We start from the raw sequence: 17,690 nt of genomic DNA on the forward strand, positions 1-17,690 counted from the left end.
TGGGACTGGGTCCTCCTCCCTTGTGACTACCCCTCCCCCTTCTTTGTCCCCCTCCCCAATCTGGGGGGGGGGCAAGGAGTCCCAGCCCCAGCGCCCCCTCTTCCCATCTGGGGGGTCCTTGAGCCAATCAGGAGCGGGCTGGCAGCTCGGCGGCCAATGGGCGCAGGGAGGGGCGGGGCCTTATCTCCGAGTTGGATACAATGTAGCGCTGCGGGAGTCCGCTGCGGAGGCGGCCGCCGTGGGGCGCCTGGGCCGGGGGTCCCGGGGCGAGTCCGGCCGCTCCCCGCTCTGCTCCCGCGGTCCTGGGAAGGTAACGGTGCCGCGGGTCCCTTGACACCCCCCCAGATCTGGGGGGATTTAAATCAGAGCGGCCCCACCCCCTACCTCTCCCCACTCCCCCCCGTCTGCCCCATCCCCCTCACCATCCCGTCTCCCCCGGGGTCCCCCCCCGTCTGCCCCATCCCCTCCCCACCCCGTCTCCCCCGGGGTCCCCCCCCGTCTGCCCCATCCCCTCCCCACCCCGTCTCCTCTGGGATCCCCTCCCCGTCTGCCCCATCCCCTCATCACCCCGTCTCCCCTGGGGTCCCCCCCGTCTGCCCCATCCCCTCATCACCCCGTCTCCCCTGGGGTCCCCCCCGTCTGCCCCATCCCCTCATCACCCCGTCTCCCCAGGGTTCCCCCCCCGTCTGCCCCATCCCCTCACCATCCCCTCTCCCCCGGGGTCCCCCCCCGTCTGCCCCATCCCCTCCCCACCCCGTCTCCTCTGGGATCCCCTCCCCGTCTGCCCCATCCCCTCATCACCCCGTCTCCCCTGGGGTCCCCCCCGTCTGCCCCATCCCCCTCACCATCCCGTCTCCCCCGGGGTCCCCCCCCGTCTGCCCTATCCCCTCACCATCCCCTCTCCCCCGGGGTCCCCCCCCGTCTGCCCCATCCCCTCCCCACCCCGTCTCCTCTGGGATCCCCTCCCCGTCTGCCCCATCCCCTCATCACCCCGTCTCCCCTGGGGTCCCCCCCGTCTGCCCCATCCCCCTCACCATCCCGTCTCCCCCGGGGTCCCCCCCCGTCTGCCCCATCCCCTCACCATCCCGTCTCCCCCGGGGTCCCCTCCCGACTGCCCCATCCCCTCCCCACCCCGTCTCCTCTGGGATCCCCCCCCCGTCTGCCCCATCCCCTCATCACCCCGTCTCCCCTGGGGTCCCCCCCGTCTGCCCCATCCCCCTCACCATCCCGTCTCCCCCGGGGTCCCCCCCCATCTGCCCCATCCCCTCCCCACCCCGTCTCCTCTGGGATCCCCCCCCCCGTCTGCCCCATCCCCTCATCACCCCGTCTCCCCTGGGGTCCCCCCCGTCTGCCCCATCCCCTCATCACCCCGTCTCCCCTGGGGTCCCCCCATCTGCACCATCCCCCTGCCACTCTGTCTCCCTTAGTGTGCCACCTTCCCTCTCCCTCCCATGTCCTCTGGAGTTCCCCCAGTGCCCCCCATCCTCCCAGCACCCCACTTGCCCTAGGGCCCCCCACCTTCCCTCTGCCCCCGGATGCTCCTTCCCTTCCCTGGCACTGCCCACTCCCCCTCTTACCCCCTCCATCTACTGGTGTCCCCACCCCCAGGGTTTCTCTGTTCTCCCCCTTGTGCCCCCCCAGTGTTCCCCCTCTTGGGGGGGGCTAGGACCCCTCCCCCCGCTGCACCCCTTGTGAGCTCCTTTGGTAGGGGGCTCCCTCTGTCTTTCTCTGCTCCTGTCCCTTAATCCGCTGGTCCCCGCACTCCACTCGGACAGGAAGGTGACCCCCATCAGGGCTCCCATTCCAGGGCCCCTGGACCATCCCCAACCCCCTCATGGCTGGATTTCCCAGGGAGCAGAGCTGGGAGGGGCCCCTTGGCAGGGCAGGGTTGTTCCTTCAGGCGCTGGGGTACAGACGGCAGAGCCAGTGCGTGGGAGCGGGCAGGGGGCACATCGGGCTGACCTGCACCCCCGCATGGTGGTGGTGACAGTTTCCTGAGCCGGCTCTCGTCCAGGAGGCCCCATTGACTCTGCTAGCCCAACCCCAGGGGGGAGGGGATCACCCCCTACTGCAAAGAGAAGAAGAACCGGGGCTGTGGGGTTAATTTAATTCTGGGCCTGAGTCCCATCGGGACCGGTCCCACTTAGGGAGAGGAGACCAGCCCGGCTGTAGCGGCCCAAGGACCTGGGCTGTCTGGATCACTTGAATCAGAGGGTGTTCTGGGTGGAGGGGGGCAGGAGATGGGGGGTGCTGGCTGGGGGTCCCCTTGGATGCTGGGGTGGCAACCTAGGGCATATGGAGGGTCTCTTAAGGGCGAAGATACTGGCTGCACTTGGGTGTGGTGGTGGAGGGCACTGCATGGGGTGGCACAAGGGGGCATGGAGGGCACTTGGGGGACATTGGGGGGCATGGAGGGCACTGGGTGGATGGAGGCCTAGGTGGGGAGGAGACCCAGAGGGGACATGTGAAGGGCGCTGGGTGGTTCTGTCCCTCTGTCCATCCATCCCCTCCCTCTAGCGGGGTCTGGCTGGGCAGAGAGCTCCCCCCCCCGTTGCTATGGAAACCCCCTCCCCATCTCTCAGTGCTCATCAGCCAGCTCTGGTTTGCTGTGGCCGCCAGCCCTCCCCAGCAGCCTGGGGGGAGAGCAAAGGGGGGACGGGGGTTGGGATGCTCATCGGATCCCGACTGCCTGTTGGCGTCTCTGGGGAGCTGCCGGCTGCCTGGGGGCTACGCTCTCCTGGTGAGTGACGGGGAGCGGCTCCCCCCAGATGCATGGGGGCAGGGATGGCAAAGGGGCTGGGTGGGGGAGACACGGCCCATCATGCGGTGGGGAGGCTTGAACTGGTGGAGGGGGGGTCTGCCCAGCCCCATAGACTCCCTGAACGTCCTGGCATCACCCATTGGGATGGATTGACCTAGTTTCGACCTGACTGTTGCTCTCTGGTCATCTGCCTCTGCTCCCCTCCCGCCCACCCCCACCCCCGACTCTTCCCCCTCCAGCTCTCTGGGGGTTTGGGGTCACTTCCACCTCATTTCGGACCCAGCTCTGAGCCTGGAAGGAGGCCAGGGTCCCCAGAGCAGAAGGGCAGGATCTGCCCAGTCGGGAGAGACACGGGCACAGGAGGGGTGGTGGGGGTGGAATAGCCTCTGCCAACATCCTGCGTCTGCTAGCCGTCGCCCAGGCAGACCCGTTGGCTGGGTCCCCGTGGAGTCGTTAGCATCCCCCTGGGGTGGGAGCTCAGGTTAGGGTCCCCTCTGAAGAAAGATGCCCCCCCTTTGCTGCCTCCCCCCTCCCCGCAGGTCAGGTCATGGGGATGACCCCCCCCCCCCATTCTCCTCCTGGCATGTTCGCCAACCTACTGAGCGCTCCCAAGTCGTGTGATGCAGGGGAACGGCCCCAGGACCCTCCCTGTCTGTGCCCTGATCGGTGACCCATTGATCTCCCTTGGGGCTGAGCTCGTGGGGCTCTCGCAGTCAGAGGGGCAGCAGAGATCAAAGCCTCTCATCTCACTGTTCTGGGGGGGGGCCATGCCCCATGGCACATCGTGTCCCCCCCCCCACCTGCTAATATTTATCTCACTCTTCGGTTCCCAGCCTCTGCCCCCCACCCCACCTCTGGTGGCTGCTTCTGCACCAAAGTCCCGTCCTGGGACCCCTTCTCAGCCCCCCTCCCGGACTGTTTGTTCTCTTGCCCCCCTGGGACCTGGTGATTAATTAACAGCAGCTGCCACTTAGCTCTGATTAATAATGGAAGGCACGCGAGGGGGCTGGGCTGGGTTCTGCAGCTCAGGTGCCCATTTCTAGCCCAGGATCTTCCCGGCTTGGGAACATCTGGGCTGCACCCCCACCCCGAGGTTCGTCCCACACCCCCCACCCTGGGGCTCATCTCTACATCTACCTCTTCCTCCCCCCTTGGGCTTATCCCTTTCCCCCTCCCCCAGTCTGTGGCTGTGTCCCTAGGTTCCCCCAATCCCCCCCCCCCCCCCGTAAATGCTGGGTTTTTGTTTATGGCCACTGCAGCCCCTGACACCCCCCCCCGCCACCGCATTGCTGGGTTTTGCAGGGGGAGTTGTGCCCCCTCCATTTATCTGCCACCTCCATAGAACTTTGACTCTGCCCTGCTGGGGAAGGTGATGGGGCCACGCTCGTGGGTCTGGGCTGCTGCTGCATGGACTCGGTCAGGGCGGTGCCCGCTGGACGCACGGCCCTGCCGCAGGCTCGCTGCCCGCGGGCCCCTCCCTGTGCTGCTTGGGTCCCGTGGTGGGCACTCAGTGCGATCCCGAATCCTGGCTGCTGCGCGGGGCACTTTCCCAGCCCAGGGTCTGGGACGGGGACACTCCTGGCAAACGTGCTTCTGGCTGGCGTCACTGGTGCCCCCTCTCTGCCACGGCCCCGGGGGCTGTGGATGGGGGGGGGGTAACTGGGGCTCGAGCCCCATCCCAGCTCGCTCAGGGCTACGAATGTTGGAGAAGGAACTGGGGAGGGGGGATAGTGTCCTGAAGGAGCAGAAATCCTGGCTCGGGGGAGGGAACAGCTGGGGCAGATCCTGCCCCCCCCAGGACCCTGGCAGGGCGTGGGAGCCGGAACCGGAGCCAGCTGGGCGGTTCCCAGCTCTGTCTCTGCCCCTTTATGGGTTTAGCTTTGGACTCTGCTCTTGTCCCGTCTGAGCCTGACTGGTAATTAATTATTAAGCCGCAAGGTGGGGGGAAGAGTTGCCCCTTCTGGTGGCTCCACCCAGCCCCCCCTCCCCCCCAGCAGCCTGATCTGCTCTTTTCCCCCTAGGCTGTGTGAAGCCCTCCCTGGGCAGCCGGGCCGCATGGCACTGGGAGGCTTCAAGGGCTCCTGGCTGGCCTTCCACGTGGGCATCGTGACCGGCTTCATCAGCACCTTCTACTTGCTCAATGGCCTGCTCTGGCCGCAACCCCCGGACCCCGAGAGCCAGACGCCCCACCCTGATGCCTGGGTCGTCCAGCACCCGGCGCTCCTCAGTGCTGGCCACCCGCACCTCTCAGGTGGGCGGGACTGGGGCGTGGAGGGATCCCACAAGAGCCGTGGAGCGCGGTGTCTCTGCAGGGCGTGGGGGCTGGGGATTGATGGTGCAGAGGCTGGGGTAGGGAGTGGGGCAGCCAAGGTAGAGACAGAGGGAATCCTGGCGCCGGGGCAGGGAACTCCTGATGTAGCATCCCCACTGGGTTGTGGGGCTGTACAGAGGGTGCGCTGGGCCCCAAGGCAGGAATCACCCCCAGGAGGTGGGTGGCAGGGGGAACTGGAGAATGGTCCCGTCCAAGCAGTTTCACGCTGGCCTAGATTTATTGCACTCTCAAGTAAATGAGAGAGGCCCGGCCTCCCCGCCCACCTCACCTCCCATTGTCCTTGCCCAGTTCAGCGTGTACACCAGGTTGGATGGGCTCCGGGAGGCCCTGGCACCGGTGCCCGCAGCTATGCCAGGGGCCGGCTCAGTCTTGGGGTGATTGGGGAGGTGGGGACGTCGCCCCTGTGCCCCTAATGCTCTTTCCGCGCCCAGGGGAGGTCAGCACGACTGCGGCCGAGCTGTTCAGCAAGGTGCGGATCCTGTGCTGGGTCATGACGGGCCCCAGCAACCTGGAGACCAAGGCCCGGCACGTCCAGGCCACGTGGGCGCGGCACTGCAATGTGGTGCTGTTCATGAGTTCGGTGCAGGACGACGGCTTCCCCGCCGTGGGGCTGGACACTAAGGAAGGCCGGGACCAGCTGTACTGGAAAACTATCCGGGCCTTCCAGTACGTCCACCAGCACCACCTGGAGCAGGCCGACTGGTTCCTCAAGGCAGACGACGACACCTTTGTGGTGCTGGACAACCTGCGCTGGCTGCTGGCCAACCACACGCCTGAGGAGCCCGTCTACTTCGGGAAGCGCTTCAAGCCCTACGCCAAGCAGGGCTACATGAGCGGCGGGGCCGGCTACGTCCTCAGCAAGGAGGCCCTGAGGCGCTTCGTGGAGGGCTTCAGGACCCAGGTGTGCAGCCACACCACCTCGGTGGAGGACCTGGCCTTGGGCCAGTGCATGGAGAAGATGGGGGTGCGGGCGGGGGACTCCCGGGACGCCGCTGGGCGGGAGACTTTCCACCCCTTTGGGCCCGAATCCCACCTCACCGGGAAGTTCTCCAAGAGCTTCTGGTACTGGAAGTACTGCTACTATCCCATCGTGGAGGTACGTGACCGCCTGCCTGCCCCCCCTCCCATGGTATCTTCTGGGCATGGGTGCCAGTGGCTGCGTTCCCTTCCCCTCCCCTGGGCCTGGGTTCCTGGGCTGCATTTATCACCCCCACCCCCCGTGGCATCCTCCTGGCGTCGGTGCCCAGGCTGAATTGAGGACAGGCCCTGCTGTTTTGGCTTCTCCATGGCCAGGGGAGGTGGTTCCGTGGTTAAGGCTGGAGTGCCAGGTGCCCGCAGGCCTCTAAGACACCCTGGCAGCACGTGGACCCCAGGTAGCTGTCTGGGTCCCTGTGGTGGCCTCCCGTGGAAGGGGTGGGTCTCAGCCCAACGTTGGCTCGGTCCCTGGGGCCTCTGGTAGTTTTCCATGCCCGGACTCCTGTGGACGGGCAGCTTACAAAGTGTTGGGTGATCACGGTGCCCCGTGGAAGCCAGCGGAGAAGCGGGCAGAGTTAATAGCATTAGCCAGCCAGCGGTGCCGCCCCGAGGGGGGCCGGATCCTGGGCCAGAGCCGATGCCCCTTCTGCCCCCAGGGGAGCAGGCATGGGATTGGGGGCATGGGGGGGAGATCCAGCATGCTGCCTATTTGCTGTTCGTTGGAGGCCCCTGGCGGGATGATCCCGTGGCTGCACTGGGGGAGCAGCGGAGCCGGGGCATCTGCCAGCATCGGGGATTCGAATAATTGGTGCTTAGCTACCACTGAGCTGCTGCTGCGGGAGCCCGTGGAGCTGCTTGCACCGGGGGGTGGAGGGGTGGGAAGGGGGGATCTCCATTGGGGCTGCTCCTCCTGCCCCATTCACACCCCTTTTGCGTGGCTCGGGGCCTCTCCCATTAACCCTTGCCCTCCCGCGCTCCGCAGGGCCCCCAGTGCTGCTCCGACCTGGCCATCTCCTTCCACTACGTGAACCCCGAGCTTATGTATACCCTGGAGTTCCTGACCTACCACCTGCGGGCCTATGGTTACCGCTACCGCTACCAGCCGCCCCTGCCGGAGAACGCCGCTCGCCTGCTGCAGCGCCAGGGCTGGCCGAAGGCGGCCAACGCTACGCTGCTGGTGCAGGGCACCAAGAAACTGTAGTGGGGCTGGGAGGAGGCGGTCGGTCCGGGATCGGGCTCTGTGCCTGATGTGGGGCTGGCGTCCTGGGCGAGCCGTGGCCAGGAGCCACGGCCACGTGGCAGCCCCGGAACTGGATGATGGAGGGGGCTGTCTCGGGCTAGCTGCCATCCCAGTTGGCACTAACTGCCCCCCTTGCTGGTAGAGGGGCAGAGGGACCCCCCATAGAGGGTCCTCTCTAGGGCAGGGGCAGGCCTGGGGTGAGGGGTTCAGCCTCCTGGCCCGTGTCTCTGATGCCATGCTCCTGCCCTGGCCCCATCCAACAGACCCGATCCCTAGGAGATGCCCGGAGCCCAACCAATGGTGACTTGGGGAAGGGGAGGCTGGAGCTACATTTGGTGGTGAGGGAGGGTCCTCGCACCCTCCCCTCCCCCCACAGTCAATAGGGCAGGGTCACAAGGCACAGGGAAGATGAGGCAGGTAGCCCAGGCCACTGAGGGACCTTTCGGGCTCTGTCTGATGGGCCCTTCCAGGAGGGGGTGAGTCTGGCTCAGTCCATGGAAGGCTTTATAATGGGGGTAGCAGCCATCTTCCCTCCCCCCCCACTGCCCAGGGGGGCCTGAAGGGTGTGAGGTCTGAGGAAGGCACATGGGGGAAAGGAAGCGGGTAGGTTTCCCATTGTGGGGGGAGGAGCTGGGACGCCATGATGAGGGGCACATGGGGTGGCATGTGATGGTGGCGGCAAGGAGTTCTGGGAGCAGGGTCTGGCTGGGCTGGAGAGAGATCCTTGGCAGTGGGGACGAAGGGGCGGGCGGGCATGCGAGAGGCAGAAGCGCTGCCCTTGGCTAGAGGTGCACGGCGCCCAACCAATCGCAAATTGTGGGTGGAGAAAAACCCCGTGGCAAGCCACGGTCAATACCACTAAATGGCGAGGGGGCCAAGGGTGATACCACCGCCTCCAGGTTTGGCTGGAGCCCTGCCACGGATCAGTCCACTGCATGGTGAGGGGGCCATGGGCAATACCACCACAGGCTGAGCTGGAGCCCTGCCACAGATCGTACCACTATGGGTGAGCAGGCCATGGATCATACCACTGCATGGTGAGGGGGCTATGGCCGATACCACTGCCAGCTAAGCTGGAGTGCTGCCAGGGATCAGACCACTGCAGGGTTAGGGGGCCACAGGCTGAGCTGGAGCCCTGCCACGGATCATACCACTGCACGGCAAGCAGGAGCTCGGCAATAGATTGTACCATGGTTGGGTGATGGGGCCAAGGATCGTACCACTTTGGGGTGAGCAGGAACCCCGCAGCAGATGGCACCACTTCACAGCTCACTTGTGGCTTGTGAAATGCCCGTGGCAGCCCCCTCCCCCCCCACGTGGTGCACTGGAGCAGGGGGTCTCATCACTGTCCTCCTGGGAGAAGCAAGGGGCCAATTGGGCTTTGGGGTGAATAAACCCTGCTTTGGTTTTTGTAAAGAAATGGCCTGGTTTTAGCTTCCCTGCGCCGGGGCCCTGCGGCTGGGTCTGGGCTCTGGCTACGTAGCAGCGCCCAGGGCTGAGCGGGTGCTGACCGCGGTGCCCACAGGGCCCAGTACGCCCAGCCCCAATGGGTGGGTTGAGCCCAGCCTGGGGGCACCTGCACTCGCCAGTCAGCGCTGACTCCTCGGCGTGGCAGTGGGGTGGGGCGCCTGCCCCATCCCCATGCGAGAGGGGGCTAGAGTAGGTCAGAGAGGCTGTGCAGGCCTTCAGCCAATCAAGAAAGGGCTCGCTGAGAGCCAATCAGGGCTCAGCTTGGCCCTATATAAAGGCTGCCCAGACAACCAGCAAGCAGTCGGTCCCAGGCCTTTGACAGGGGAAGGTCAGTCTCCAGAGCTGGGAGACTAGTACCTGCACAGCGCAGTGCTGGCCAGTCTTGGGGAGCAGAAGGGAGCTCTAGCCCGTAGCCTACCAGGCTGCAGGCCCTGAAGGGAAGGGCCTAGTGGGTGCAAGGGGCTGTAGGGGAAGCGGCCCAAGGAAGCGGACAGAGGAGGGGGGAGGAGGAGGACGGCGAGGCTGCCACCAGAGGGTCTCTGGGCTGGGACCCAGAGTAGAGGGCGGGCCTGGGTCCCCCCCCCCTTGCAGTACACCAAGCCATCGGCCGTAGGGAGCAGCCATCATAGACAACACCAGATCCCTGACGAGGGATTAGACTTTGGGGTGTGTGATTGGACATGGTGGCTGGGGCATAGAGAGACTACTGATTCCCCCCCGCCCAGAAGGGGGTGTGGATGGACTAAGGGCATAGCCGGAGGGCAGTGGTCCTGAAGAGGACACCGCGAGCTGGAGAGTGACATGGGCTCAAACGCCAACCAAGGGCGAGACAACGGGTGGGACACCACTAGGAGAGGGCGCTCCACTGGACTGAGCTAATTCCTGGAGACAACCAGCCGGAGGCAAGTCCCAAACCTGTCACAGGCAGGGTCAGAACAGGCGGCTGCTGGCATCTTGGTGGGGGTGGGGCTGCATACAGGGCAGGGGGACTTGGCCGGGGTGCGGGCAGGGGCCCTGAGGCTGATCAGCGCCAGGCGGGACAGGTTTCCTGCACCCACTTTGTGGCTGGGGTCAGAATCCAGGTGTGACAAACTGGGACTGTTCTTACTGTGGTCTTTGAATGCTGACAGGGGAGTGTGGCTAGGATAGTCTGCATTGGGGGATGAGAGACTGACCGATGGAGAATACCTGAGCATGTAACATGAGAACCCAGGAAGGGGTTAGAGGCCAGGTGACACCTTGGCCTGGGAAACTGAACAAAGGCTGTGGGAGGGGTCACTGGGGAGAGTTCAGAGCTGGCTGGTGACATGGCTGGGAGGCAGACGGGGTTCTGACCCCCCCAAGGGGCTGTGGTGCCCTGGGACCTCAAGATGCACCTAACTGGGGGGATCCTGTTGTCTATGCCTGCAAGACCTGTCTTGGACTGTGTTCCTGTTCGTCTAAATAAACCTTCTGCTTTACTGGCTGGCTGAGAGTCATGGTGAATCGCAGGAAGCCGGGGGTGCAGGGCCTTGTGTCCCCCCACACTCCGTGACACCAGGCTGCGGCTCCGGGTGCTTGCTCGGGCTCCCCCACACCGGGCTGAGGTGTTTGCACAGCAGGGTCTGAGCTGGATAGCCAGGGGCCTGGCGCTGGATCCCAGCCTTCGCAGGGCAGCGTTCGCGCCAGGGATGTGGCGACATTAACCCCTTGCCTCCCAGAGTTGAGTCCACCTGCGCTTTGCAATGCGGGGATGACGTCATGGCCCAAATGCAGCTGGCTCTGTGTGACGTTGCTCTCTGTCGGCTTTATGAAAATACGCTTATGAGTGTGAATATGATATAACTGGAATATGCTTTATGCAAAAGGTCTCTTGTAAGGTATCGTTACAAAGCTTGTGTCACGGACTCACAGGATGTGCCCGCTCTTGGCTCTGTGCGGTCCATGGGGGGGGGGGAACCCCCTTCAGTGAGACAGCCCACTTGCTCTGGACCCCTGGGACCTCCACTCCCAGAGGGAATAATTCCCCCTGTTCTCTAGACTGGAGTGACACGATGTGACGAACTGGGACTGTTCTTGCTGGGGTGTGTGAATGCTGACAGGGGAGTGTGACTAGGATGGTCTGCATCGGGGGATGGGAGTGTGCCCAAGGGAACATACCTGAGCTTGTAACATGAGAACCCAGGAGGGGGTTGGAGGCCAGGTGACTCCGGGGCCTGGGAAACTGAACAAAGGCTGTGGGAGGGGTCGCTGAAAGGAGTGTGCTGGAAGCAGGCTGGAGAGATGGCTGGGAGGCAGAGATGGCTCTGACCCCCCAAAGGGGGGGTGGGCTGGGATGCCCTGGGACCCCAAGCTGGACCTAACTGAGGGGGGCCCTGTTGTCTGTGCCTGCAAGACCTGTCTTGGACTGTGTTCCTGTCATCCAAATAAACCTTCTGCTTTACTGGCTGGCTGAGAGTCATGGTGAATCGCAGGAAGCCGGGGGTGCAGGGCCCTGAGTCCCCCAAAACTCCGTGACACACTCAGCCGGCATAAAACAGGAGGGGTTATTGAGCGGCTGAACACAGCACAGGAAACTCTCAGGCTTGGGCCTCAGAGCTGGTCCTCAGCCCAGCACATCCCAGTCTCCCCAGCATCCAGGTGGGCTCTACCTGCTCCCCCTCTCCAGCCCCAACCCCCCCTGCTTCCCAGCTGGGCATGATATCACTGGCCCCAAGCCCCGCCTCTGTTCATTGGCTTCTCTCCAGGTAAACAGGGTCACCTGGGCCTCCTCTCCCCTCTTCTGTCCTCTGGTCAGGTCACCGGGGTCCTCTCCCCGCAGCCCATTGTCCTCCCACTGGCCAGAACCGGCTGGGCCTCCTGATCACCAGTCGCTGGGGTCTCCATTCTCCAGGGATCCCAAGTTCCCTCGCTGGTCCTCTGTAACAACAAACTCCCTCTCCCATCACATCGTTAAACCAGTAACACCCAGGGAAACTGAGTCCCACGCCCACTGCGTGCAAACCATTGGAAAACAAGAAAATCCCCCACTTTGTCACTACGTCCCAGCTTAGAAGAAGAAGATATAAACTTGTATTACTGATGTAAACGTATTAAGTGGAAGCCATTAAGGGTGCTTCTATAAATAGCCCTGTTTACTTGCAAACCTTCCTGTGTATGTGTGGGTCAGCCCAGGAACTGTGGGGTCTCAGGACATGTGACCATGTCACATGATACTAAAATCCATCTGTGATGTTGTGCAGTCTATATGGTTTTATAAAAACATAAGTGAATATAATGTAACTGGGATAGTTTTAGAAAAATTTGGTAAAAAGTGACTATAACGTAACTGGGATGTGCTTCACGCAGAAGGTCTCTTGTAAGGTATCATTACAAAGCTTATAATCTACTGAGTGTGATCATCCGATTTGTAGAAATGTACCACTCTTGTATCTAAAACTGGAAATATAAAACATAACTCTGAGGGCCTATTGTAATTATGTAAAGTGTGGGCCATTAATGATGGTTTGCAATCTTGAGGACTCCCATTGTCTGCAGATGGCTGTGTTTACCTGTGAGTCTTCCTGTATATGTGTGTGCTGGCAAGTGAGTAATGAAGTCTTGCAGTGACATGTGATCATGTCACCTGAACTGGAATCCATCTTTAACCTGGTGCTTTTCCAGTGAGGGGGGGTGGAAACCCAGAGGGACAAAGGGTTCCCGCCTTATGCAAAAGATATATAAAGGGGTGGAAGAGAACAAAGGAGAGAGAGGAGCCATCATGAAGAATCCCCTAGCTATCACCTTAGCTGTACCAGGGGAAAGAATTGTGCCCAAGCCTGGAAGGGGTCCAGTCTGAGAAAAAACTTACTGAAGCATCTCTGAGGGTGAGATTATCTGTATTCAGTTTGATTAGGCATAGATTTGCGCATTTTATTTTATTTTACTTGGTGACTTACTTTGTTCTGTCTGTTACTACTTGGAACCACTTAAATCCTATTTTCTGTATTTAATAAAATCACTTTTTATTTAGTAATTTACTCAGAGTATGTATTAATACCTGGGGGAGCAAACAGCTGTGCATATCTCGCTATCAGTGTTATAGAGGGCGAACAATTTATGAATTTGCCCTGCATAAGCTTTATGCAGGGTAAAACGGATTTATCTGGGTTTAGACCCCATTGGGAGTTGGGCATCTGAGTGCTAAAGACAAGCACACTTCTGTCAGCTGTTTTCAGGTAAACTTGCAGCTTTGGGAGAAGTGATTCAGACCCTGGGTCTGTGTTGGGGCAGACGGGAGTGTCTGGCTCAGCAAGACGGGGTGCTGGAGTCCTGAGCTGGCAGGGAAAACAGGAACAGGGGTAGTCTTTGCACATCGGGTGACAGCTCCCAAGGGGGTTTCTGTGATCCAACCCGTCACACCATCATAAATCTGGTACTTTACCATTTAGAAGGAAGGGTGGGGACCAAGAGATTCCCGCCTTATGCCAAAACTATAAAAGGGGGTGGAGCAGAGCAAAGGAGGCCAGTCCTGAGAAAACCCCTGCTTACCACCGGAGATGTCTGCTGGAACTAACAAGGACTGAACCGGGGAAAGGATTGGGCCCAGATGAGGAGGGAGTCTAGTCTGTGAAAGAAGCTTATTGGAACATCTCTAAGCGTGAGATATTACCTATAATCAGTTTCTTAATGTATTAGGCTTAGACTTGGATGTTTTTGCCTTATTTTGCTTGGTGATTTACTTTGTTCTGTCTGTTATTACGTGAAACCACTTAAATCCTACTTTCTATACTTAATAAAATCACTTTTGTTTATTAATGAACCCAGAGTAAGTGATTAATACCTGGGGGAGCAAACAGCTGTGCATCTATCAGTGTTATAGAAGGGGGACAATTTATGAATTTACCCCGTATAAACTTTATACAGAGTAAAACAAATGTATTTGGCGTTTGGATCCCACTGGGAACTGGGTGCCGGAGAGGTAACCTGCTGAGCTGTGTTTGGTTCAAGTCTGCAGCTTTGGGGGCATGGCCCAGACCCTGAGTCTGTGTCACGGTAGGCAGGGCCGTTCTTACCCATAAGCAAAGTATGCAGCTGCGTGGGGCACCAAATTTCCTGGTGCCCTGCGCAGCTGCGTGCTGCTCCAGCCCCTGCTCCGGCTCTTCCCCAGGGTCCCTGCCCCTGCTCTTCCCACCCTCAGCCCTCCCCACTGCACCCCTTCCCCAAAGCCCCGCCCCCACTCCCTTGAGCTCTGCAGCCTGGCTGGGCCTGCACTCACCGGCAGCGGCAAGTGCAGACCTGGCCCCAGCCATGCTATCGGTGAGAGCTGGGGGGTGGTTTCCCCAAGGCAGCCCCGCCCCCCCACAGAGGCCTGGGCCCCCACCCCTGCAGGGGGGCTGCGTAGGGCCCCAGAATAGCAAGGGACGGCCCTGGCGGTAGGCTAACGTGTCCGGCTCAACAAGGCAGGGTTCGGGAGTCCCAAACTGGCAGGGAAAATTAGGCTCCGAGGTAATTTCAGCCCATCAGGTGACAGTCCCGGGGATCTCTGTGACCGAACCCATCACACAGCTGGCTCTGGGGTGGAGTGCAGCAGCTGCACAGCAGGGCCGGGAGGCAAAGGGACACTAGGAGGTGAGAGCTGTGCTGCCGGCTGGAGGGGAAGGGGTGGTGGTTCGGAGTTAACTGTGGCTGTGCCCGCTGCAAGGTTCAGCGAGGGAACGGCTGGGTAAGGACAGGTGCCACGGCTCAGGGGGAGGGAGCGGCTGGCACTTTGCTCAACCCTCCCCATCCCTGCAGAGATAACCACGGCCCAACCAGGACAAGCTAGCGAGCTTGCCTAGAGAGGTGCTGCTGCGGGGGGGCTGCTCCCCCAGGCTCTGAATTTGCTCTGACCCGGTGTGCATCTGTGTGATGACGCGGGGGGGCGGGGGAGGGGGCGGGTTATTCGTCTTGCTATGTTGCATGTGAGTCTTACTGTTCCACACTAATATTGTACAAAGAACGAGGAGTCCTTGTGGCACCTTAGAGCAGGGGTCGGCCGAGTCTTCATTTATTCACTCTGATTTAAGGTTTCGCGTGTCAGTCATACATTTTAACGTTTGTAGGAGGTCTCTCCCTCTAAGTCTATAATATAGAACGAAACTATTGTCTGTAAAGTAAATAAGGTTTTTTAAAATGTTTAAGAAGCTTCGTTTAAAATTAAATGAAAATGCAGAGCCCCCCAGACCGGTGGCCAGGACCCGAGCAGTGTGAGTGCCACTGAAAATCAACTCGCATGCCGCCTTCAGACCGCTTGCCATAGGTTGCCTACCCCTGCCTTCGGCTTTCGTGGGCTAAAGCCCATTTCATCAGATACATGCAGCGGAAAATACAGTAGGAAGCGATATATACACAGAGAACATGAGAAAATGGGGGTTGCCGTAGCAACTCTAATGAGACTAATCGATTAAGGTGGGCTATTATCAGCGGGAGAAAAAAACCTTTTGTAGTGATAATCAGGATGGCCACAAGGACTCCTCGCTCTGTTTACTGATACAGACTAACACGGCTACCACTCTGATACGTAGGTGGTGGGAATTGGGGGTGTGATTTTGCTGAGGCCCTCGGGGCAGGTGAGACTGCCCAGCTGTTTGTAGCTATGAAACCTGAGACCGAGGAGGGGAGTGCAACCAGGTGACACCTTTGGCCTGGGAAGCTAGACAAAGAGAAGAAGGAAGGACATGAAGGGGGTGTCGGAGGTCGGTGGCTGGAGGCTGGCAGTCTGCGTTGGGGCGATTGGAAGAGGGGGAATCCAGGGCGTCTGGCCCAGGATTCCCAAGATGACTTGGCTGAAAGTCACTGATGTCCATTATAACAAGTTCTGTTCTACGTTGTGTTCCTGTCTATGAATAACCCTTCTGTTTGGCTGGCTGAGAGTGACGTCTGACTGCGGAGTTGGGGTGCAGGACCCTCTGGCTTCCCCAGGACCCCGCCCGGGCGCACTCGCTGCGGGAAGCGCACGGGGGGACGGGGATGCTGAATGCTCCGAGGTCAGACCCGGAAAGGTGGAAGCTGTGGAAGCGTCTTGTCCTGGAGACAGTCTGCTCCGGGAGAGGAGGCTCCCCCGGAGTCCTGACCGGCTTCGTAGGGAACAGTTCCAGAGCATCGCCCGGGGACTCCGGGACAATCTGCCAGATGCCCAGAGAGTGGAAGGCATGTGAGTGATCTCCTCCCTCCCCAGAGAGACGGGGTCAAGGCAGGATTTGTGCCAGGTCTGGGGGGGAAAGGGGCAGCTCCCTAGCAGCCTGGCAGGGTCTCTCATTTGCTGCTCCGAGCTCAGCTGGGTGGCTTCATCGTGGGAGTTAGGGTGACCAGATACACTGCCCCAATATTTAACCCTTTGTCCCGCTGCCTGATCAATGTACGCTCAGGACGCCATTTGTCCCGATATTCAGGTAAGGAGGCGAGCGGGAGGGAGGTGCTGAGTCCGTGGGTGCCCCAGGGTTGGAGCACCCATGGGGCAAAATTGTAGCCAAGCTCCCCCCTCCTCGCCTCTAGCTGTTTGGCGGCACTTAGCGCTTTCCAGGAGGGAGGGGGAAGGAGCAGGGATACGGCGCGCTCAGGAGAGGAGGCAGAGAAGAGGCAGGGCAGGGGTGGGGACTTGGAGGATGGGGGCAGAGCGAGGGCAGTGCAGGGGTGGGAAGAGGCGGGGGGTGGGCGAGCACCCACCCGGCAGAAGGGAAGTTGGTGCTGTAGGGGCGAGTGGTGGGCGGCGAGGGTGAAGAGGCAAGTGAGCGGCGGGTGGGGGACTGAGGAGGGATGCAGCAAGCCAGCAGGGGGCTGGAGGGATGAGGAAGGGCACAGTTGGGGGGGCCCAAGCAGGGAGGGGACGGGACCTGGGGCAGAGTGGGGGCGGAGCCTGGGAGGAGCGGGGGTGGACTGTGGGCGGGGCTGACAGCACCCCAATGTGTCCCGATATTTTAGTGCTGTGATCTGGTCACCCTAGTGGCAGCGAGCACCAGCACGGGGCTCGGCTTGGCCACAATCCCCACACGCCCAATCAATGCCGCCCCTCGCACAGCAAAGTGGCCCGGTGCCCGGGGGCAGCTCCCGCCCCACAGACTGGACCAGAAAGGCCAGTGCCATTGTGGGGTGTATTAACAGCAATGTCGTGTCTCAGACCCGGTTCTGGGCACCCCGCAAATCGGAGAGAGGCCAGAGGAGAGCAACAAAAACCGATGCAAGGTGGAAAGACCTGGAGCCCCCTGGAAAGGTGGAAAGACCGGGGTGTGTTTAGACGGCGGAGAGGGGACCTGGGAAGAGCTGCTGAGGGCTGCTGGAAAGCGGCCAGGGATCAAGTGGTCTCCGTGTCCGCTGAAACTAGGGGAAGAGGTAACGGGCTTGATCTGCAGCGTGGGGGGATTTAGGTGCGATGTTAGGGAAAACTTGCTACCTCGCCGGGCAGCGACGCTCTGGAACAGGCGGCCTAGGGCGGTTTTCAAGAACAGGTGGGACCTCTTCCCGCCCCTTCCAGCCAGACATGGGAGCCTCTGACATCTGCCCTGCCCCGCACTCCCTTCCCCTCCCCCATTGCCTGACCCCTCAGACTTCCCCACCCCCTCCCCATCACCCAGTCCCACTTGCTTCCTCTCCTGCTCCACCCAGCCCCCTCTTCCTCCCCCACGGCCTGTCACACCACCTCCCGCCCAGCTACTGTCTCCTCAAACAGATGCCCCTAGGGATCCTGGGGGTTAGCCCCCCCCCCCGATGCAGACAGCTGCTGCCCACCGCCCTGTGCCACGTGTTTGCGCCACAAGGGCACCAGCTTCGGGTCCCCCTAGATGGGACCCCACCCCTCAGCACATCCAGCTGAGAGCGAAGATCCCAGTGGATCCGTGTTTGCCCCCGGAGCGGAGCCACAGCAGTCCCTGGCCTTGTCCCTCTGCTCTTGGGGTCCCATGGCCTCCGGGGCAGGT

General features: G+C 61.2%; 1 protein-coding gene across 1 annotated transcript; it reads left to right on the forward strand.

Annotated features, from left to right (window-relative positions):
• Positions 1 to 217: 217 nt before the first annotated feature.
• Positions 218 to 13,558, forward strand: LOC128828421 (glycoprotein-N-acetylgalactosamine 3-beta-galactosyltransferase 1-A-like). The gene is made up of 4 exons (XM_054013097.1): positions 218 to 310; positions 4,783 to 5,012; positions 5,525 to 6,189; positions 7,051 to 13,558. Exons 2-4 carry the CDS (start codon positions 4,817 to 4,819, stop codon positions 7,267 to 7,269), a joined length of 1,080 nt encoding a protein of 359 aa, XP_053869072.1. The 5' UTR covers positions 218 to 310; positions 4,783 to 4,816; the 3' UTR covers positions 7,270 to 13,558.
• The last annotated feature ends 4,132 nt before the right edge of the window (positions 13,559 to 17,690 follow it).

This window comes from Malaclemys terrapin, chromosome 23 (assembly GCF_027887155.1).
Source record: "Malaclemys terrapin pileata isolate rMalTer1 chromosome 23, rMalTer1.hap1, whole genome shotgun sequence".
In the NCBI taxonomy this organism is placed as follows: Eukaryota; Metazoa; Chordata; order Testudines; family Emydidae; genus Malaclemys; species Malaclemys terrapin.